This window comes from Plecotus auritus (assembly GCF_963455305.1).
Source record: "Plecotus auritus genome assembly, chromosome: 10".
Taxonomy (NCBI): Eukaryota; Metazoa; Chordata; class Mammalia; order Chiroptera; family Vespertilionidae; genus Plecotus; species Plecotus auritus.
The window spans coordinates 5057536-5080472 of record NC_137785.1 but is presented as its reverse complement, the minus strand read 5'-3'; the positions used below and the strand labels follow the sequence as shown (position 1 = coordinate 5080472).

At 60.7% G+C, this 22937-nt stretch overlaps 1 protein-coding gene across 2 annotated transcripts; it reads left to right on the top strand.

Moving 5' to 3' along the window:
- On the top strand, positions 1-16407 carry TTYH1 (tweety family member 1). Of its 2 annotated transcripts, XM_080643343.1 has the most exons (14): positions 1-232; positions 3265-3443; positions 5588-5699; positions 6430-6650; positions 10623-10718; positions 11956-12028; positions 12331-12406; positions 12848-12903; positions 13075-13167; positions 13606-13698; positions 15095-15237; positions 15363-15408; positions 15890-15970; positions 16079-16407. In XM_080643343.1, the coding sequence occupies exons 1-13, from the start codon at positions 107-109 to the stop codon at positions 15926-15928; spliced, it is 1353 nt and encodes a 450-aa protein (XP_080499469.1). In that variant the 5' UTR covers positions 1-106; the 3' UTR covers positions 15929-15970; positions 16079-16407. The 2 variants fall into 2 exon arrangements, with proteins under 2 accessions (XP_080499469.1, XP_080499468.1); XM_080643342.1 differs by lacking the exon at positions 15363-15408.
- Positions 16408-22937: the final 6530 nt, after the last annotated feature.

Below are 22937 nucleotides of genomic sequence, written 5' to 3'. Positions count from 1 at the left end.
CGGGCCCCGCTCCCCAGAGCCCCGCCAGACCCCGCTCCGCCCGCGCCCCGCTCCGCCTGCGAGGCTCCCGCGGCCCGGCCTCAGCCCCGCACGCCCTCCGGGGGCCATGGGGGAGCCCCCGGGCTACCGACCCTCGGCCTGGGTGCATCTGCTCCACCAGCTGCCCCGCGCCGACTTCCAGCTCCGCCCGGTGCCCAGCGACTTCGCGCCGCGAGAGCAGGGATACCAGCAGGTGGGAGCCGCGCGGGCGGGGGGCGCGCGGGGGGCCAGCTGGTGGGGTCCTGGGGAAGAAGGGGCCCGGGTGACAGACCCCTGGGCTCTCGGGCGGTGGGGGCTGGGCCCCGACTTCGGGGTGTCTGAGGGAGGAGGCGTGTGGAGCCCCAATTCCTGGAGGCTCCCCTGGGACAGGCGCTGGGGGGACCAGACCCCCTGCTGCTTACATAAGGGGCGTCTTGGGGTCCGGATCTCTGAGTCGCCGAGACGGAAGGGGACTGGGGGCCCTGAGACTCCAGGGTCTGGGGGCTGCCTGGGGGGGGCGACGGCCAAGGCCATCAGGAGGGGCAGGCGCCCTAAAAGTGACCCCTCCCTCCTGGGATGGACAGTCTTGAAGATGGGGCCGGGAGAGGGGAGCTGATGATGGTGGGGAGGGGAGAGGCTGGGGGTGCCAGGTTCTGGTTCTGGGACAGGACTGAGACCTGAAATGGGGAAGGGGGTGAGGGGGTGAGGGCTGGACTGGGCAATGAGGTGGGGGTGTTGGAAGAGGAGGCTGGGAGGGGCGGTGAGGGCGCTGGAGGGGCGCGGGTGGGTGAGCTGGGGGTGAGTGTGGTTTGGGGAGCGAAGGAGGACAGACACGGTCCGGAGGGTGGCTGGGGGTGGGAGGCTTAGGGAACCCCAGGTCCCTGGGAAAGGGGCCCCAGAACTGTCCCCTGACCCAGTTTCAGCCAAGTCCTTGACTTTGAGATTAACAGCAGGCTTGGCTGAGCCGCAGGCGGTGGGTGGGGGCTGGCGGGGCGCGATGGGTCCTGGGCCCTGCGCGGTGGGGCCAGACCCCCGGGTTCTGTTCCGGGAAGCTCCTGGGACTTGGGGTGGGAGCTGGAGCGCTTAGTGGGGGTGGGGGTCCCAGGACGCGGAGAGGAGGCTGCGCTGTGCTCCGAGCTATTTGGGTCAGGGCTGGGCCAGCCGGAGCCGCTCCTCCCGGTGCGCTGGCGCCCTCTCCCCACCGAACCGAGCCGGCGGCCAGCCCCTCTGCCGCTGCCTCCGGTTACACAATCGCAACCGCCAGCTCTCCCCCTGCTGCTCAGGCCACGGAGACCTTCCCCCGCGGAGCCCACACAGCCACGCGCGGGCGGACCCGTTACCGCCTGACGCACTCAGCAGGCTCCCCCCCCCCACACACACACAGAGGGGGGACAGCTCTGGGACCCAGGCACAGACTCACACGCCTGGGGGGGGGTCACTGCCCCCAGAGAGGTCACCGCAATGGCATGGCTGGGACACGGTCAGGGACTGGGTGACACCAAGCTGGGGACACACATACACACACACACACTCAGACACACACACACACACACACTCAGACACACATACACACACTCAGACACACACACACATACACTCACACACTCACACACACACATACACTCACAGACACACACACACAGAGACACACACACTCACACACACACATACACTCACACACACACATACACTCACACACACACATACACTCACACACACACTCAGACACACTGACATACACACAGATGTTCACTCACGCTCACGCAGATACACAAACTCCTACACGCACAAACGTTTTCACGCTTACATGTACACACATACACACCTACACACATATTTACACACATGCACTCACATGTGCGTGCACCTACACACACTTAAACACCTATACACGCCCATACCCACACTTATATGTACACACACATATATGCTCACACACACATAGCTACACATTCTTGCACTTAGTTACACACACATTCACACACACACTCACACACACACACACACACTCACTCACACATACATTCTCACACTCAAGTTCATATTTACACATCACACACCCCCTACTCACACACACTCTTTTTCTGTCTCTCACACACTCCACCAGAGACCCACTTACACTCAAGGAATTGTGCCAGCAACACACGGCCGCCCACAGATCACTCTCACACCTGAAGGTACACACACACTCTCACCCCCCCACACACGCACACTTAGGTGTATTAGCTCGTGACAGACCAACTCAGTCAGAGATAACACATCCATAACAGTCAGAAACACAGGCACGCCCCACACTGTCACACGCACGCACACGTACACAAACGCACACATACACACATGCACATGCACACACATGCACATGCACACACATGCACATGCACACACACGCGGCGAGGACAAAGGCAGAGGCCTGCTTCGGGGGGAACAGCATCACTGATCCCAGAAGCCTGACTCTGCTCCCGGTGGTGTCCCCCCCGTGCTGTGTGGCCCCAGGCAAACCCCTGCCCCACTCTGGGCATCCGTGACGGCGACAGGACCGCAGAGCCTCCGCCCCAGAACCCCACCCCATGGAGCAGCCCATTCCTCTGCGGGCTTTCCCCCCTCACACACGCTTTCCCGCCCTGCCTCTGCTCCAGCCTTGGCTCAGTCTCCATCTCTCTCTCTCTCTCTCTCTCTCTCTCTCTCTCTCTCTCTCTCTCTCTCCCTGAGTCAGCCTGCTCCCTGCTCTGTCTTCACTCTGGTCTCCCAGCCTGCCTCTGAGTCTTGCACACACACGCACTCCCTGAGTGACAGACTCACCCGTGGCGGGTGTGCAGAGCTCAGCAGCAGGGCACAGAGAGCGAGCCCTGAGTGGGGAGGACCAGCAGGGAGGAGGGAGGAGAGAGTGCCCCCCCTCCAGCCTCACTCATCTCCAGGAACAGGCGCCCCACCCGCCCCCCATCCCACCGTCCCTGGGAGATGCTACATCCAGCTACCTGGTGGAGGAGGGACCTGAGGCTCAGAGAGGGGAGGGCCCCGCCCCCCGCCCCCCGCCCAACGTCACACCGCCTAGGTGGGCAGAGCAGCGCTGGAACCCAGGACCTGGGCCTCCCTCCAGGGCCCCGCTTCCCCAATGACAGAGCCCAGCTGCCAACCTGGGGGACTGGGGACCCCATCGCTCCCCACAAACCTGAACACCACAGGCTGGGCCGGGCCCCCAGGTAGCCAGGGTGCCTTCCTCCTCCACTGACGTCGCCCCTTCCCCAGGCCCTGCTGCTGGTGGCGGCCTTGGCCGGCCTGGGTCTGGGCCTCAGCCTCATCCTCATCGCTGCCTACCTCATCCGTGTCTGCTGCTGCCGGCCCCCCGAGCCCCCCGGCGCCAAGAGCCCCCCGCCCGGGGGAGGCTGCGTCACCTGGAGCTGCGTAGCTGCCCTTCTCGTCAGCTGGTAATGGGGCCCCAGGGCGGGTGGGAGTGGGCACGGGGCTCCCCAAGCTCTCCGTCACGCTTCCGCCCGGCGACCTCCAACCCCACCCCGGGGGCAGGCGGCACTGTCCCCATTGGATGGATGGAGAGACTGAGGCTCAGGAGCCGCGCCTTTCCCGGGGGATCAGGGCAGGGCGGTCAGACCGCCTGGGTTTGGCGGCTCTGCCCCTTCATGGCTGTGCCGCCTGGGGGAGTGACCTAGCCCCTCCTGGCCTCAGTTTCCACACCTCTGAAATGGGTATCATGGCAACACCCCCCTCCTGGTGGTGATAGCGAATGGGAGAAGGCCCAGCGCCTGGGCTCACAGCTGTTCTCGGTTAACGTTCACCAGCGACGTCATTCATGAACTCATTCATTCAGCCACCTCTCCTTGAGGTCCTACTACGTGCCAGGAGATGCTGAGCAAGCCTGGCCAGGTCGCTGCCCTCTTGGCGCGGATGCTCTGGTCCCAGAGACAGACAACGCTAGGCGGGACCCAGACCGCCCCCTCCTGGCCCAGACCTGAGCCGGTCCCCCCAGTAACCCTGCTGGACTCCGGGATGTTACCCCCAGTTCTGAAAGAGGAAGGCTCAGCCCTGGCCAGTGTGGCTCAGTGGATAGAGCGTGGGCCTGCGGACCAAAGGGTCCCGGGTTCCAATCCGTTCAAGGGCAGGCTCCTCCCTGGCCCCAGACCCCCACGCCTGCAGGAGGCAACCAATCGATGTGTTCCTCTCCCGCTGTCTCGAAAAATCAATGGAAAAATATCCTCGGGTGAGGATTTAATTTTTTAAAAAAGAAGGAAAGAAAGAGGAAGGACCAGGCCACATCTCAAGGGCACGTGGCCCAAGTGGCAGAGCCAAGATCCAGCCCCGAAAACCCTTGGGAGTCTGGGGCCTTCTTCAGGGACAGCCCCAGGGGAGCGAGAAGGAGAGCGCTTGACACCCCATACACCCCAGGGGCCAGCCGGGCGCACAGCCCGCGGCAGGGCCACCCCCACGGGGGCCGGACAGCTGTCCTGTCCTCCAGATTAGGGCCCGGGAGACAAGCCCGGATCCGGGGGAGTGGCCCGGAAGCCAGACTCCCACCCCTGGCCCTGGCCTGGTTCTGCCTCTCCATCAGCAGGGACAGAGTCTGTGTTTGGGGGGGGGGGGGGGGGAGGGGGGTGGATGTGGAGGAGGCGGCTGGGTGGCCTGCGTCCAAGCTCTGGGGGCTCTCCTGAGTGGGGGTGGACGGGGAGGCGGACAAAGGCCCGGTGGGGGAGAGCCACGGCCGGCCCCCGGCCCAGGAACAAGGGCAGCTTTGTGGGACGGGAACAATGGGCGGGGGCGCGGGTGTCGGGTCCCAGGGCGGGGGCGCGGGGGGGGGGTGGGGTGGGCCTGCGCGCAAGGAGGCGGGAGGTCCGAGGACGGGGCGGGGCGGGGGGGCTGGGCTGCGATCCTGGGAAGTGGGAGGGCGCCGGCTCCCCCGCCTCGGTCTGGCCCTGGCCCGCCGTGGAGGGACTCTGGGTGCGGGGGATGGGCCCCGAGGCCGGCCCACAATGGGGCTCTGTGTTGGCCGCGGAGGGGCGGGGGGGGGGGGGGGGCGGCCCGGCGGCCCACATTCCCTCGCTTGGCTCCCAGGTGGCCAGAAGCTTGGGTCCCGGGGTGGGGGGTGGCCTGGTGGGAGCTCCAGGCTCGGGTCCCCCAGGAAACCCCAGGCTGTGGGGGAGGGGCCGGCTGGACGGCGGAGGGACAGGTGCTGAGGACCCTGGGTGCGTGGGAAAGGATGGAGAGGGTGGGGATGGGGGCAGCTGTCACGGGTGTGTGTGTGGTGCGGGGGGGCGGGGGGGCTGGGCGTGACGGGGTTCCGCTCCGGTGCTGGTGCCGTGCGAGTTAAATCTGGGGCCCCCTCCCCTCGCCACCCCACCTACCATTAGCATCACAATGACGTCCCTCGGGTCGGGGGTGGGAAGCCTTCCCGTTGCCGTGGCAACCGGGCTGGAGACGATCTTTTCCCACGATGGGCTGGACCAATCGGTGTTGTGGGGGGGGAGGGATTGGGTGTGTGTGAGGACGTGGTGGGGGGAGGGGGGCAGCAATCCCTCGGGTCCCAGGACCCGTTGTGATTTCCCATCCCTCCTTCTCATAGCGCGGGCATTGGCATCGGTTTCTATGGCAACAGCGAGACCAGTGATGGGGTGGCCCAGCTCAGCTCTGCACTGTTGCAGGCCAACCACACGCTCAGCGCCGTCGACGACCTGGTGAGGGGCCAGACAGCGGAATGCAAACTCAGACCAAGACCTGACATGTAGGGCTCCCGGCTCAGAGTCTCAGAATCAGCCTGTACGGCCGAGCCCACCCTGACTGTGCAAATCAGGGCCTCACACGTGACTCCTTGGAAACCACAAACTAGAGACCCCACACTCACACCGGGCCCAGGCCCCAGACTTCAATTCAGAGCCCAAACCAGCGACCAAACACCAGGGACCCTTCCTTCTTCCCCCCGCCAAATCGAGACCTGATTCTCAACTTAGGAAGCCCAGTGGTGAGCCCCAGGGACCAGACCCGGGGCCCCACTCCCGGCCCAGCCCTAGGATGAGACCAGCCTGACCTCAACACCTCAGATTCCGGTCCCAGGCAGACCCTGGACCACAGAACCCAGATGTGACCGCAGACTCAGAGAGGCAGGCGTGAACGTCACACCTGGGACCCCACACTTTCTCCTTCTGGGCCCGGGGCTCAAGCCATGGCCCCCCTCCACAGAGCTCCCGACCCACGGAGGCCACAGAGCTCCATGAACATACTGGAGAGCCCCTTCCTCAATCACAGTCGCCCCAGATCCCAGACACCAGCCATTGCTTATCCCTCATCTGGTCCCTGGGGCTCAACACGGAGGCCCCCAAGTTTGCATTCCTCCTTCGCATCCCCGCCCCCCAGCCCTGGGACCCCTGAGCACGGCCTCCCCTGACCCAGCCCCACCCCTGCCCCCAGGTGTCGGAGACGGTGGAGAGGCTGGGCGAGGCGGTGCGGACGGAGCTGACCACCCTGGAAGAGGTGTTCACGCAGCGCACGGAGCTGGTGGCCGCCACCCGGGGGGCTCGGCGGCAGGCGGAGGCCGTGGCCCAGCAGCTCCAGGGGCTGGCCTTCTGGCAGGGGGTGCCCCTGAGCCCCCTGCAGGTGGCCGAGGACGTGTCCTTCGTGGAGGAGTACAGGTGGGTGACAGGCTCTCACCTGGTGGTAGTGCCCGGGCAGCGGGCACTGTCTGGAGACACGGTTGGTGGGCACAAGTGGGCATCTGGTGGGTGGAGGTCCGGGATGCTGCTTGGCTTAACATCCCACAGAGCGCAGGGCGGCCCACAGCCAGGGGCGTCCGTCCCCTGTCCGCAGTGACGAGGTGAGAACGGCTGTGGAGAGACAGAATAAGGGATGCCCACACGCGTGTTCACCCATTTACCAGTCCCCCCATTTATTTTTTTAATATATTTTTTTTATTGATCTCAGAGAGGAAGGGAGAGGGAGAGAGATAGAAACATCAATGATGAGAGCGAATAATTGGTCAGCTGTCTCCTGCAAGCCCCCTAATGGGGATGGAGCCCACAACCTGGGCATGTGCCCTTGACCAGAATCAAACCCGGGACCCTTGAGTCCACAGGCTGACAACTCTATCCACTGAGCCAAACCGGCTAGGGCCAGTCCCTCCATTTGCTCACTGATTCCTTCATTGCTTCACTCCCCCATTCATTACTTCACTGTTTCTCCCTCTCCTTTGAGGACCAGCCCGTTAACTAGTTCACTCCCTCGGCCATCCACCTGACACCCGTATCCATTCAACAAATACTGATTTTAGCACCTTCTGGTGAGGGAAAGGGCAGCCCACGTGGTTAGGACCCTGTGCTTGAAGCCAGACAGCCACGCCCTCCCTAAACCACGTGACCTTAAGCCAGTCCTCTCCAGCCCTGTGCCTCAGTGTCCCCATCTGTGAAATGGGAATGATGAATAGTGCCCCTCCCCCCTTACTGGATTGCTGAGGATCAAACGAGTTGGCATCGGTCAAGTGCTTACAACAGCGCTGACGAGCACACGCTAGGCAGGTGTTGGTGAAGTGTGGGTTTTTGTAAGATAGAACAATGAATAAAGCAGAGAGAGATTCCAGCCGTCACCCACCCCCCCTTGTAAGTGACTGTTGTAATTGGTGGGTGGAAAGAGCTCTGGAAGAAATTGAGCGAGCGAGGAGGCGGGCTGAGGACTCGAGCTGAGGGTCTGAAAGGGGAGACCCGGAAGGCCTCGCTGAGGAGGTGACATTTGAAGGGGAGGAGGGAACAGGTCCAGAGGTGGGCAAACTTTTTGACTCGAGGGCCACAATGGGTTCTTAAACTGGACCGGAGGGCCGGAACAAAAGCATGGATGGAGTGTTTGTGTGAACTAATAAAGGAGCAGAGGGGAGAGCAAGAGAACCGGATAGAACAGCCGGATCCAGCCCGCGGGCCGTAGTTTGCCCACGGCTGGGCTAGGCTGACATCTGGGACGGCCACCCTTGCCAGCAGCCCCCACAATGAAGTGCAAGTTACTTGGTCCACTAAGAGTTATTTCTCTCATTCATCCAAAAAGACACCCTCGCCCGGCCGGCGTGGCTCAGTGGGTGAGCGTCGACCTATGAACCAAGGGGTCACGGTTCGATTCCCGGTCAGGGCACAGGCCCGGGTTGTGAGCTCGATCCCCAGTGTGGGGTGTGCGGGAGGCAGCCGATCCATGATTCCCTCTCATCATTGATGTTTCTCTCCCTCTCTCCCTCTCCCTTCTTCTCTGAAATAAATTATTTTTTAAACATATTTTTATTGATTTTTTTACAGAGAGGAAGGGAGAGGGATAGAGAGCTAGAAACATCGATGAGAGAGAAACATGGATCAGCTGCCTCCTGCACACCTCCCACTGGGGATGTGCCCGCAACCAAGGTACATGCCCTTGACCGGAATCGAACCCGGGACCCTTTAGTCCGCAGGCCGACGCTCTATCCACTGAGCCAAACCGGTTTTGGCTGAAATAAATTAAAAATATATATATATATTTTTTTTTTTTTTTTTAAAAAAAGAAGACACACTCGCCCTAACTGGTTTGGCTCAGTGGATAGAGTGTCGGCCTGCAGACTGAAAGGTCCCAGGTTCGATTCCGGTCAAGGGCATGTACCTTGGTTGTGGTCATATCCCCAGTGAGAGGTGTGCAGGAGGCAGCTGATCGATGTTTCTCTCTCATCGATGTTTCTAACTCTCTATCCCTCTCCCTTCCTCTCTGTAAAAAATCAATAAAATATATTAAAAAAAAAAAAAAGAAGAAGAAGACACCCTCTGGGGGCCGGCCTAGGTGTGCGGGTGGAGATGGGAGACTGGGTCCTGGGTTCTGTGCTGCGGATGGAGGCAGCCGGGGCGGGAGCGGGCCCCAAGGAGGACACCCCGTGGGCCATGGGACAGGCCCGGGTCCCGTGAGTCCAGGCCCTGCGTGGTGGCTGAGCCAGGGGCCGCCCAGGCTGGCCTCAGCCCCCTTCCAGGAGCCTGGGGGTGGCCCTGCACACAGGACAGGGGGAGGCGGACCCACCAGTACAGGAAATACCTTCTGGACGCAGCAACCCGAGTGCCTGGAAGGATGTGGGCCTGGAGGGGGGAGGTTTGTGCTCTCGGAGTTCTCGGAGGCTTACAGCAGGTGCTCCGGCCAACCGCTGAGCGCACCGTGGCCGCCTGCCCCGGAGGAGGGGGGAGCGGGGCTGGTGGCAGGAGCTGGCATCGGGGACGTGGAGAGTGAAGGCCTGCAGTCACCTGAGCCACTCAGGCACCCCAGCCCCTGCACAGCTTTTCGGGGGGAGGCGGGGGGGGGGCACTGAGAACATACGGTTTATCCAGCACTTGCCACGTGCCAGTCTCAGTGCCCTGGCCTCACGTGCGTTCTCCTCTCGTCGGTGAATTATCATTGGCCGACACTGAGTTATTAAGTAACATCCAAAGGTCCCTTATCCACGTTCAAGCTGATACTTAGCTGTGTCCACGTGCTGAGCCCTCTTCTGAGCGATTTATGGGTTCTCACTCAGCCTCATGCAACCTTTTTTTAAAAAAATATATGTTTATCGCCCTAACCGGTTTGGCTCAGTGGATAGATGCAGGGGTCCTCACACTTTTTAAACAGGGGGCCAGTTCACTGTCCCTCAGACCGCTGGAGGGCCAGGCTATAGTTTAAAAAAAAACATGAACAAATTCCTATGCGCACTGCGGGCCCGGGACGAGTCGGCTGCTAAGCAGGACAGGCAGCGGCACCCGGCGGGCCGGATCCATGTCCTCGGCGGGCCGCATGTGGCCCGCGGGCCGTAGTTTGAGGACGTCAGTCTGCGGACTGAAAGGTCCCAGGTTCGATTCCAGTCAAGGGCATGTACCTTGGTTGCAGGCACATCCCCAGTAGTGGGTGTGCAGGAGGCAACTGATCGATGTTTCTCTCTCATCGATATTTCTCTCTATCCCTCTCCCTTTCTGTAAAATATTAATTTAAAAAAAATATGTAAATATATTATTTTATTGATTTCAGAGAGGGACGGGAGAGAGATAGAAACATCCATGATGAGAGAGAATCATGGACCAGCTGCCTCCTGCACACCCCACCCTGGGGATCGAGCCCGCAACCCAGGCATGTGCCCTGACCGGGAATCGAACCATGACCTCCTGGTTCATAGGTTGATGCTCACCCACTGAGCCACGCTGGCAGGGCTCATGGAATCTTTGGAAGTAGGTGTTGTTGTCTCTCTTCCTCCGTTCCAGGCGGGGAAACGGAGGCAGAGTTACTGGGACAATGTCGCACACAGCTCAGAAGTGGAGGCCCGGGCAGGCTGCCGGGGACAAAATGCCCTTAAACAGGAGGCGGGGTGGGGGCTGGGCCTCTGAGGCCGGGTCACACGCAAGGTCACAGGTCACAGAGCTCCTGCGTGGTCCACTCAGGTCATGGTCCCAGGCACCCCGACCCCGGGACCTGTGCTCTGGAGAGAAGGCGAAGGTGGCCCGCCTCCCGTGCACCCATTTCACGGATGAGCTGGGCAGTGGCCTGGAGACCTGGTGGCGGGGTGGGGGGGCCATGGCCTCCTGCTGGGTCTGAGGCCTGGGGCGGAAAGGCTGGATTTGCTTCCTCAGCTGCACTCCCCTCCCCCTCCCCAGGTGGCTGGCCTACGTCCTCCTCCTGCTGCTGGAATTGCTGATCTGCCTCTTCACCCTCCTGGGCCTGGCGAAGCAGAGCAAGTGGCTGGTGATCGTGTGAGTCCGGGCGCCCTCGCGGGCTCCTGTCCCAGCGCCGGGGGCAGAGCTCCATCCCTCTGTGCTCTTGAACGAGGGACCCTCCCCCCCCCCCTGCCCCCGACCTCCTCTGGGGTTCCCACTGGCTCCTTCCTGCATCCCGTGAGCCTCCATGACCTCCATGGAGTTCCCAGGCGGGGCGGCCGGCGCGGGGACAGAAACCAGACCTGGAGCCGCCAGGAGGGGTGGGCCGACCCGCCAACAGGCCGCCCTGTGGGGGAAGCGCGGAAGCCCTAGTGTGGATGCCAGTGATGCTGGCTGGCGCTGAGGATGGCGGAGATGGCTGACCTCCACTGAGGGCCGCGCACCTGACTCCTTCCGCTGTCACAACAACCTGGGAAGGGGGAGCTGTCAGGAGCCCGCCACGTGAGGCTGCGTGGCCTTGACGTGGCTTTTGTGCTCATTCTATGTGCCCCATTGAAGGGGGCGGGGGGGGGGGGAGATTCGGGCTCAGAGAGGTTGAGCCACTTGCCCAAGGCTGCCCAGCCAGGCAGTGCTGGCGCTGGGGTCCGCTCGCCCGGCCAGCCTGTCCCATTTGGAGGAGCCCTTGCCTCCTGCCTGCCCCTGGGCTGCTGTCCCGAGGGGGGAGGGGGCTGTGCTGCTGCCCACGTGGTCTCCACTCTCCCCCAGGGGCTTGGAGATGTAAAACCTGGCCCTGGTCGGTCAGGGCCTGGATTGGGCCCCCCAGATGCCCATCATGCCTGCTGCCCACCTTCCAGTGCTACCCCCCCCCCCCCCCCGCAAACCCCATCCCCAGAGAGAAACTGGGAGGCGATTTCAGCCCTGGAGCCGTCTCCACTCCTGGGAGGAGCAGTCTGGGGTGGGGGGCAGGTGGCTACCCAAGGGAGAGCCTGGGGGTGCTCTTGGGGATGGCGGGGTCTGGCGAAATTCACAGCTGGGAAATGGGGCCCAGCAGTGGGCAGGAGTCCCCTCAGGGTCCCAGAGGATGGGGCAGAGCAGTGCTGGGTCCTGCTGGCCCAGGGCTCTTCTCACTGCCTCCGCCTCCCGTTCAGGGACCAGATGTTCAGTCTGACATCAACCACCTCAGGTCCACCCACCCCTCCAACGTCTCTGCCCCTAATTCTGACCCTTCAGGCTCCAGAGGTTGGGGGTAGAGCTGTGATGGGATTTGGGGGAAAGGGAAGAGGCCAGGTGGAGAGATTCAGAACCCCAAGTCTAATTCCTCCCCGCCCCCCAGGATGACGGTGATGAGCCTCGTGGTCCTTGTCCTGAGCTGGGGCTCCCTGGGCCTGGAGGCAGCTACCGCCGTGGTGAGTGAGAGGCTGGGCTCCTGGATCCGGGGGCAGGTGGGGGCCAGGGTCACAGGTTCTGAGGTTAAGAGGCTAGTTTTCTAGGTCCCATTGGGGCCTGGGTCTGAGGGAGGAGGGGCTGGGGCTGGGCTCCTGGGTCTGAGGGAGGAGGGGCTGGGGCCTGGACTCCTGAGTCTGAGGGAGGAGGGGCTGGGGGCCTGGGCTCCTGGGTCTGAGGGAGGAGGCTGGGGTCACTGAGTCCATGGGGGTGTGGCACTGGGGCAGCTTCTGGTCTGAGCCTCCTTTCCTGCTGCCTCTCTCAGGGCCTCAGTGACTTCTGTTCTAGTCCCGACACCTACATCCTGAACCTGACTCAAGAGGAGACTGGGCTCGACTCAGGTGACCCCAGTGGTCTGGTGCACCCCCTGGATGCTCAGGCCTCTGTGTCCCGTCCTGCCTGGGGTTGGGGGTGGGGGGGGGGGGGTTGCCACGCTGTCAGCCCGGCCCCTCCGGTCCCTGAAGCTCTCAGCACCTCCGGGTGGGCTGGAGAAGACGGAGGGATGAAGATGCTGGGCTCAGGAGGGGGGCGGGGCCTGAGGGGTTGAGGATCTGGCCACTCGGAGAAACTGGGGGGCGCACAGTGTGGTCAGCCAGGGCCTCAGCAGCAGGTGGAGTGTGGAAACTTGTTTCTGGCTCTGGCCCCAGCAGAAGCTTTTAGGGACTGGGCGAGTGGCTGGTCTCCGAATGCGAGGCCCCTGGGAGCTCAGGGGGGTCCTGAGCTGGGGAGCGGGGAGGGGCCCCAACCGGCTCACGGCCTCCCCCTCTTCCCTCCCGCCTCAGACATCCTGAGCTATTATTTCCTCTGCAACCAGGCCACCTCCAACCCCTTCCAACAGGTTAGGGCTGCGGCCAGGGAACCGGGTGGAGGGGGCGGGGCTGGGGCGTGGGCTCTGGGGTCCTGGGGGAGGATGAAGGCGCCAGGGCCTCCAGTCCTGTGTCCCGAGGGAGGAGCGGGCTGGGGGCGTGAACCACGGGGTCCTCCGCCCTCTCTCCCTGTGTTCCCGCAGAGGCTGACCCTGTCCCAGCGAGCTCTGGCCAACATCCACTCCCAGCTGCAGGGCCTGGAGCGAGATGCTGTGCCCCAGTTCCCTTCCGCGCAGGTCGGCGCTGCGCCTACACCCGGCTCCCAGGGAAAGGGCGGGCGGGGCTAGATCTGTGGGTGCGGGCGGGGCCCACCGAAAGGACGGGTCAGTGGGCGTGGCCCTGAGATACGGGCGGGGCCACAGAAAGGACGGGGGCACCGAAAGGGCGTGATCAGAATGTGGGCGGGGCCAGGAGGGGCGGTCGGTGGGCGTGGTCCTGAACTATGGGCGGGGGCCGCTGAAAGGGCGGGTCGGTGGGCGTGGCTGTGGGTGGGGCGTGGTGATTAATAGTATGGGCTTGGCCTTGCGGTGTGGGCGGGACCCGGAAGGTTGGGTCGGTGGGCATGACCTGAACAAAGGGGCGTGGCCTGTATGTGTGGGCGGTGTCGGAAGAGATGGGCGGGGCCCCGGCCACGGACAGGTCCCAGGTGGGATAAGGGCCTCTTCCCACCGCAGAAACCTCTGCTGTCCCTGGAGGAGACGCTGAATGTGACGGAGGGAAACTTCCACCAGTTGGTGGCACTACTGCACTGTCGAGGCTTGCACAAGGTGATGCCTGACCCCGCCCCACCTCGTTCTCTGCCGGGACCCTGAAGGCCTCCTCCCTCTCTCCCACCGGCCAGTCTTTTCCCATGCTCGCCCCCCCCCCCAAATCCACTTATCTGTCTTAAACTATTGTTTATATATCGTATACTATTCTCTACCCATTAACCATCTGTCCATCTGTCGTCTAGAATCCTCCCTTATTTCCCGCCCTCCTCCCTCTCTCCCCACCCCTCATGCCAGCTCTGTCCTTATCTCCCACTTCCCCCTCCAGCCCACACACTCTCCTCCCGGTCCTCCCCTCCCTCCCTCCCTCCCTGTCTCCCCATCTGCCTCCTAAAGGCTGTGCACTTAGTGAGTTCTGGAGGGAGCCGGCCTTGGCTCCAGCCCTAGCTCTGGACCTCAGGCAAGTCACCGACTTCTCCGTGCCTCAGTTTCCCCCCTTATAGGGCCGGGATTCAGGGGTGAATGCCTGCCAAGCTCTCGTGTGGCGCGTGCTGTCATCCTGCCAAGGCAGGGACGGGCAGGGCACCCACCAGAGAGGGAGCCCGGGGTCCCAGACTCCTTCCAGTCTGGACTCCGATGCGGGGCGGTGTGGCCCCGGCAGGTGCACCCCCTGAATCTCCCACCTCCTCACCTATGAAATGAGGGCGTCTGGACCTGCTTGGCCCGGTGGCGTGAGGGTTCAGGAGAAAATCAGTCCCCCGCATGCCCGTGGGCTTCACTAAGTCGGGGCTCTGGGCTATTTTAGGGGTGGTGACTCACTGGGCCCTGGAGCCCTCGTTAGTAATGCCATAAAGAAGAAACTGCTGTTATTGTCTGCCTTGCAGACTTGGATGATAAGGTACACAGGGCTGGGTCACCTGAGGTCGCACAGCAGGGCCCTGCACTCCACGGAGGCAGGGACCTGGCACCAGGCCCTTGTCCGCCTCGTTCTCCATTCCCATAGCCCCCTAGCCAGGCGGTCCCCAGTCTTGTCACTTCTGCCTCTTGAATGTTCATCCACTGTCACCCCGCCTCCAGCCCCAGGGCTCTGCTGCGGCTCACTCGGGCCAGCGACTTGGCCCAGGGGACACGGGCCAGTGCATGGGGCGTGTTTGGTGGTGCTACTGGCATCTAGGGGGTGGGGGGTGGGGCGGAAGAGGGTTCTCAGACTGGCAAGAGGCCCAGATTCGAGGTCCTGTGGGTGTGCTAATGACAGTGACCGCAGCCTCTACTGTGCGCCGAACGCTTCCCGTGTGCCAGGCTCTGTGCTGACCACGTAGGACGGGGAAGACACTGAGGCACAGAGAGCCTGAGGGACTTGTCCGGCATGGCACAGCCGGCGTGGGGGCAGTCTGAGTGGTGTGTGTGGGGGTAGAGGGGGCCCTGCCTGCTGATGGCTCCCCCCCGCCCCCCCCAGGATTACAGCGCCGCCCTGCGGGGCCTGTGCGAAGACGCCCTGGAGGGCCTGCTCTTCCTGCTGCTGTTCTCCCTCCTGTCCGCCGGGGCCCTGGCCGCCGCCCTCTGCAGCCTGCCCCGTGCCTTGGCCCTGTTTCCACCCAGGTCAGGGGGGACAGAGGAGGTGGGAGGAGGACACAAGGTGGGGGGTGGGGGTGTCCTGTTGGGGGGACAGCCTCCTGATGCATTACCCATCCTCCTCCTCTGCCACTCCCCCCCACACCCCCCAGTGACGACTATGATGACACAGACGATGACGATCCTTTCAACCCTCAGGTACTGGGCTCCTGGGTCCGAGGGAGGAGGGGCTGGGGGCCTGGACTCCTGGGTCTGGGAGGAGGGGCTGGGGGCCCCGGGCTCCTGGGTCCGAAGGAGGAGGGGCTGGGGGCCTGGACTCCTGGGTCTGAGGGAGGAGGGCTGGGGGCCTGGACTCCTGGGTCTGAGGGAGGAGGGGCTGGGGGCCTGGACTCCTGGGTCTGAGGGAGGAGGCTGGGGGCCTGGGCTCCTGGGTCTGAGGGAGGAGGGCTGGGGGCCTGGGCTCCTGGGTCTGAGGGAGGAGGCTGGGGCCTGGACTCCTGGGTCTGAGGGAGGAGGCTGGGGCCTGGACTCCTGGGTCTGAGGGAGGAGGCTGGGGGCCTGGACTCCCGGTCTGAGGGAGGAGGCTGGGGCCTGGACTCCCGGTCTGAGGGAGGAGGCTGGGGCCCACACTACAAACCAGATTCCCATGTCATGCCCTCCTCTGACCCCAACCCCCCAGGAATCCAAGCGCTTTGTGCAGTGGCAGTCCTCTATCTGAGCCTCTTCTCCACGCCCGACGGGAGCCCGTGCCCCCTCCCCGGTGAGCGACAGAGCGACCCCGGGTCCGGGAGCCGGCCCGCCCTCCTCCCCACGCTTGGCATGGGTGGCCTTCCCGCAGCCCCGGCGCCGACTCTGTCTCTCTCTGCAGTTCCTTCCCGGGCTGCCGGAGAAGACCCCACTAACCCAGCCTGACGGGGCTCCCACCGCTAACAACGGCCCTGGCCACGGCCACCCCAGACAGGACTGCCTCCCGGCCCGCCTCATCCTCGTGCCCGTAGCCCGCAGCCCAGGAGAAGGCCAGGGCCCGGGGCTGGCCAGAAAGGGGCCCCTCCTCCTTGGCCACCGGGGCCAGCCCGGAAGGACACGAGCACCCCCACCCCCACCTCGCCCCGGTGGGCGTAGGGTCTCTGATCTCAACTCGTGGCACTAACTTGGGAATGGGTGGATTTGAAATAAAAGGGAAGACTATTTTACAAGCGGCTCTCTCCCCTTCCTCTCTCTCCCCTCCCCGATCTGGCCTCCTGGTTGGGCGGGGGGGGGGGGGGGGGGCGGGAGGGGGGGAGGGCTGGGGGAGACCTGCCCCTTCAGATCGGCCTCCTAGCGTTTCTGTCCCTGGCCAGGCTCTGCAGGGGTTCCGAAGGGATTGCTGTTCACATACACACACACACACACACACACACACACACACACACACACTCCACTCCCCCTGATTCTAAAAGCAGCGCACGTGTCCTGACACAGGAAGACAGCCATCCCTGGGCCGGAATAGACAGCCTAGAAATAGGCCTCGGGGAGCGTGAAGGCGGCAGAAGGCAGCTTCAAGGCAGGTGGGAAGGACCGGTTGGTGCCACGGCACCGGCCGCTAACGCGATCGGGTCTCCATCTGGCAGAAAACACTCCACATGCAAGAGGGTGACACATCTAAATATCTAAATGCAGACCAGGGCCCGGCGCCTGCAAGGGGAAGGCGGGTTCTGTATATCTTGCTTGGGTGGGGTGGATTTTAAAGATTTTTTTTTTTTTTTTTTTTTTTTAAGAGAGAAGGGAGTGTCGGCCTGTGGACTGAAGGGTCCCAGGTTCAGTCCCCGTCAAGGGCACGAACCTTGGTTGTAGGCTCCTCCCCAGCCCGGAAGCTCCTCCCGGTGCAGGAGGCAACCAGTCGATGTATGGCTCTCACATCCATGCTTCTCTCTCTCTGTCTCTCCCCCTCTCACTCTCTCTAAACATCAATGGGGAAATATCCTAGGGGGAGGATGAGAGAGAGAGAGAGAGAGAGAGAGAGAGAGGAGCTTGGCCAGCATGGCTCAGTGGTTGAGCATCAACCTATGAACCAGGAGGTCACGGTTTGATTTGAGGTCAGGGCACATGCCTGGTTGTGGATTCGTGGATTCGTTCCCTAGTGTGGGGCGTGCAGGAGGCAGCCAATCAATGATTCTCTCTCAGCATTGATGTTTCTATCTCTCTCCCTCTCCTTTCCTCTCTGAAATCAATAAAAAATATATTTAGAGAGAGAGAAAGGGAGAGGGAGAGAAAACATCGTTGTGAGAGGGAAACATTGATTGGATGCCTCCTGCACGCCCCCTACTGGGGATCAAGACTGCAACCCAGGCATGTGCCCTGACTGGGAATCGAACCCACAACCTTTTGGTGCTTGGGAAGATGCCCAACCGAGCCACACCGGCCAGGGCTGGGGTGGATTTTAAAAAAGATATCCTAAAGCCAGAAAGGGAAGGTAATCTATTTGATAAATCATGGAATTAAAAAAAAATACCACAAAGGGGCAAGTCTGGGGAAAATTGTGATATTCTTTTAAAAAATACATGTGGCAAACATATATATGTCTTAATCCATGAATGGGATCTACAAAGCGTCCACAGAGAAAAAGGCCACCCAACTTCAGAACAGGCAAGTTGAACTTCAATGAGGTGATCATGCCAACACCAGTGAACAGACAAAAATCCATGCCAACCCTGAATATTAGGAAGTGCAATTTGAAACAATCCCTCCCCCCACCCAGTTCTCATAAAACTAAAGGAGTGCTAACATTCTGTGCTGGCAGGGATGTGGGGGGCTGGGGCGCTCAAACACGCTGTTCCTGAGACTGTGAATTGCAATCCTATGAGAAATATAATCTTATGTGGGATAAAATCAAAATCTTATGTGGATAGAGTGTCGGCCTGCAGACTGAGGGGTCCCGGGTTCGATTCTGGTCAAGGGCACGTGCCTGGGTTGCGGGCTCCATCCCCAGTAGGGGGCATGTGGGAGGTAGCTGATCAATGATTCTCATCATGGATGTTTCTATCTCTCTCTCCCTCTCCCTTCCTCTCTGAAAGCAATAAAAATATATTTAAAAGAAATATACAGACCCTGTGAGCTGGCCCCCCTGCTTTTGGGAGTCAGTTGATGAAAACAAAGCAGAGGTAGCTAACTCCGTACATACATTGAGGGCTGTTTGCTGCAACAAAAAGTTGACCAGCTACATTCTAGAAACCAAAGTCTACCGAGAGAGGACGAATCCATCAAGTGACTGTACCGCAGGGTTATCCGAAATGTGACAGCGCTCAGCTGGGTTTGGGATTTTAGGAGAAAAAAAGAAAAAGAAAAAGGCCTGAGAAAGACGTGAGGTGGATGTGACAGACGGGCAGGGGAGTGGACAAAAGCAGATGAAGCCATGGCTAAGGGAGGCTGCCTTATCTGCCAGGTGGGTGGTGTCGCCGCCGACAGCTTCTCGGTCGGTCGGTCCTTCCTCTCAATCCTGAAACCTACCCTGGCCGGTGTGGCTCCGTTGGCTGGAGCCTTGTCCTGGGCAGTGAGAGGTCGCCAGCTTTGATGTCTCGGGCACCTGCCTGGGTTACGGGGCCCGATCCCTGGCAGCCGATGGATGGTTCTCTCTCATGGATGTTTCCCCCTCTCCCTTGTTCTCTAAAACAAACAAACAAACAAAAACATATTCTTAAAAAAAAAAAGAAATTTCTGAAATCCAAAGAGCCGTTAGACCAGAGGTCTTCCTCTGACTCACCAGGCGGCACACCTGAGCTGCCCTGGCTCGGGGTCACTCAGAGACCATGTCCCCACCTGGTGGCCATGTTCATCTGCTTCCTGCAGGAACACAGATGGGGATGCTTGCACGTGTCCTGCGGGGTCCTGAGGGGACGAGGTGCCGTGTGGACTATACACCACGTTGCCTCTCGAAACTGGAAAACACCGGATCCCAACACGCACACGTGGATGTTCCCAGGGGTTTCGGGTCAGGGCTTGTTGGTCCCCGAGTGCCACATGCCATAGGGGCTGCTCCAAGCCCCCCGATTATTTCTAGTTTGCAAACTGCAAGGGATGCTCAAGGCAGCTTTGGATGTGAGGGCCTGAAGCTGGGAAAGAGAAACCAACTAAGATTATGAGGGAGGGGGGACCTGGGGGCTACCTGTATGGACTTCCTTCCTGTGACTGTGCCCTGTGACCCTGGGGGCCAGCCCTGTGCTACTGGGGCTGCTTTGCTCTCCAACACTGCCCCCTAGTGCCTGAGACCGGGTCCTGAAGCGGAAGTGTGTGCTGACTGATGTTGGCGGGATGTTTGCAAAGTACCCTGCGATTCTGGCCTCCTGATTTCCTGCCAATGAGCCTGCCAGTGACCTTTACTCAGGAAGGACACTGACCCGACCTTTACAAAAAGTAAATCTTTTGCCTGGCAGGCATGGCTCTGTGGTTGAGCGTCGACCTATGAACCAGGAGGTCATGGTCCAATTCCTGGTCAGGGCACATGCCCGGGTTGCAGGCTGGATCCCCAATGTGGGGTGTGCAGGAGGCAGCTGATCAATGATTCTCTCTCACCATTGATGTTTCTCTCCCTCTCCTTTTCTAAAATCAATAAAAATATATTTTTTAAAAAGGAAATCTTTTTATTTTAAAACTAGAGGCCTGGTGCACGAAATTCATGCACTGGGGGGTGGGGGTGGGGTCCCTCAGCCCGGCCTGTGCTCTCTCACAGCCCGGGACCCCTTGCTCCTTACTGCCCACCTGCTTGCTGCTCCTTACTGCTGCAGTGGGGGTTCCGGTGGGAGCGCACTGACCGCCAGGGGACAGCTCCTACGTTGAGCATCTGCCCCCTGGTGGTCAGTTCATAGCGACCAGTCATTCCACCGTTCAGTTGATTTGCATATTAGGGTTTTATTATATAGGATAACGTATGAGCAGTTTCACTGCCAAGCAAGGTGGAGGAACGAGGACTTGGATTTGCCCTCCTTCCTGAAACAGCCCCCAAACCGGTCGAAATATGTGCAACAATGACGGTGCTCAAGACTCGGGGCATCAGTCCAGGGCGGAGAGAGATCCCGGAGAGACGGGAAACAGCGAGCTGAGCCCTGGAATCGCCAGAGCCCCTGCCAGCAGAGCGTTTCCCGCCGTGGGACTTGGGAGGGGAACTGAGCCACAGCACCTCCAAAGGCCCCGCGGAAACGGCTCTAAACAAAGTCATGCTTTTTAGAAACGCTCAAACCAAAAGAAGGCAGGAAAAGAGGAGAAGGCGCCGGCCGGGGTGGCTCAGTGGTTGAGCGTGGACCTATGAACCAGGAGGTCACAGTTTGATTCCCAGTCAGGGCACACACCCAGGGTTGAGGGCTCGATCCCCAGGAGGGGGTGTGCAGGAGGCAGCCGATGGGTGATTCTCTCTCATCATTAATGTTTCTCTCTCCCCTCTCCCGCCCTCTCTCTGAAAAAAAAAAAAAAAAAAAAACTTAAAAAAAATAAAATAGCCCTGACCGGTTTGGCTCAGTGGATAGAGCGTCAGCCTGCGGACTCAAGGGTCCCAGGTTCAATTCCTGTCAAGGGCATGTACCTTGGTTGCGGGCACATCCCCAGTAGGGGGTGTGCAGGAGGCAGCTGACCGATGTTTCTCTCTCATCGATGTTTCTAACTCTCTCTCCCTCTCCCTTCCTCTCTGTAAAAAAAAAAATATCAATAAAAAAATATATATTTTAAAAAATATATTTTTTTTATTGAATTCAGAGAGGAAGAGAGAGATAGAAACAGCAATGATGAGAGAGAATCATTGATTGGCTGCCTCTTTTTCTTAAAATATATTTTATTGATATTTTACAGAGAGGAGGGGAGAGGGACAGAGAGTTAGAAACATCGATGAGAGAGAAACATCGAACAGCTGCCTCCTGCACACCTCCCACTGGGGATGTGCCCGCAACCAAGGTACATGCCCTTGACCGGAATCGAACCCGGGACCCTTGAGTCCACAGGCCGACGCTCTACCCACTGAGCCAAACCAGTCAGGGCAATAAATATATTAAAAAATAAAATAAAACAAAAAGAGGGAAAGGGGAGCAAAGGAAGGTGGACAGCTGCTCTGTGGAGTAGCTCACTCTGTCTCACTGCTTCACTAATAAACTCTTTCACTTTAAACTCTAAAAACAAAACAAAACAAAAAAAAAACAGAATAAAAAAGAACCATGGACACATAGAAGTCCTTAGCAAGTTGATAGGTTTAAACGTCACCACACCAAGGATCACGTTAAAGAACAGTGACAAACGCTGCTTTTAAAAGGTGGAGGTTGCAGGATTGGGGGTAAAAAGAAAGCTCCAACCAAATGCCGGGCACAAGAACCCACCTTAAATACAGGGGGTAAACTCCAGGGACCCTAAATACCGAATACACTGTGGTGCCTTGGATTGCACTCATCGACATCAGCGGGACAAGTGGCGACCTTCACATTAGGTCTGCCGTCTAGGTAGTCAAGTGCCAACGTGGGCTTCTTGGTTGTAACAGATCTTACAGTCACGGGAGGTGTGGGCATCGGGGACCCTGGGTGGAGGGTATGCGGGGCCCTGCTCCACCCCCCCCCCCCCCGCAGCCTTTCTGCGAATCTACAATTACTCTAACGGCAGGGATCAATGGGAACGTGTGTAACAGCAGGAACTGGGGAGGAAGCCGCCTTGGAATGCTGCTCCGCCACCTGCTGCTGCTGCCGCCGCGTCCCGTCCCGCACCCGGACTGCGTGATTTTATCCGGGTCCTGGAGGGAGACATTTGCAAGTTTGGTTACGAGAAGTTTAAAAAAAAATAGGCCTGTTTACAGAGATGGTGCAAACACTCCTCAGCCTACATCAGCGGCCTCGCAGGACCTGCTCCCTGTCACGGACCAGCCCCCTGGCCGCCTCTACGGGCCTGCCCCCGGCCCGCCTCTAGGGGCCAGCCCCCTGGCCGCCTCTACGGACCAGCCCCCTGCCCGCCTCCAGGGGCCAGCCCCCGGCCCGCCTCTACGGACCAGCCCCCTGCCCGCCTCTACGGACCAGCCCCCGGCCGCCTCTACGGGCCTGCCCCCGGCCCGCCTCTACGGACCAGCCCCCTGCCCGCCTCTAGGGGTCAGCCCCCGGCCCGCCTCTACGGGCCAGCCCCCGGCCCGCCTCTAGGGGTCAGCCCCCGGCCCGCCTCTACGGGCCAGCCCCCGGCCCGCCTCTAGGGGCCTGCCCCCTGGCCGCCTCTACGGACCTGCCTCTTCAGCAGGACCCCACACCTGTATTTTGCCGTCCCCCCTCTATGCCCACCGCCCCCAAGCGGGGCTTGTCTCCAAGCGTTGGCACCCGCCGTCCCCTCCACCGGACGCGCCGTCCCGTTTCAGGGACTAAGGCAGCTTCCATTTCCGGTGGGGCCTGGGTTCACCCCTTTTCTTTGCGTTCATCATTCCCTTCCCCAGGCTCCCCCATCCCTGGACGGCGGGCAGTCCCACAAGTCCCATCACCCTGGTGTATGTCTACAATCGGAATAATAAATGGCTACCACGAACGCAGCCAAAACTCGGCTAAAGGACGAACGCAACGCCCAACTCGGTCGCGCGTGTCCCCTCGGGGCCACCGTCCCACCCTGTCTTCCTGTTTGTCAGGAGCGCCCGCCCGCTGAGTGCATAGCGGGAGGGCGGGCTCAAAGCCCAGATCGCGACTCCCATTGGCTGAGAAGAGTCGCCTGGGGGGCGGGGCGAGGCCTGCGGCTGACGTCAGGACGCCGCG

Excerpts from the sequence above, each read along its gene's own strand:
- TTYH1 (XM_080643342.1), top strand. The coding sequence starts at position 107 with ATGGGGGAGCCCCCGGGCTACCGACCCTCGGCCTGGGTGCATCTGCTC. Across the intron at positions 13,168-13,605 it reads CCCAGTTCCCTTCCGCGCAG|AAACCTCTGCTGTCCCTGGA; the intron begins GTCGGCGCTGCG and ends TTCCCACCGCAG. Across the intron at positions 15,971-16,078 it reads GAGCCCGTGCCCCCTCCCCG|TTCCTTCCCGGGCTGCCGGA; the intron begins GTGAGCGACAGA and ends CTCTCTCTGCAG.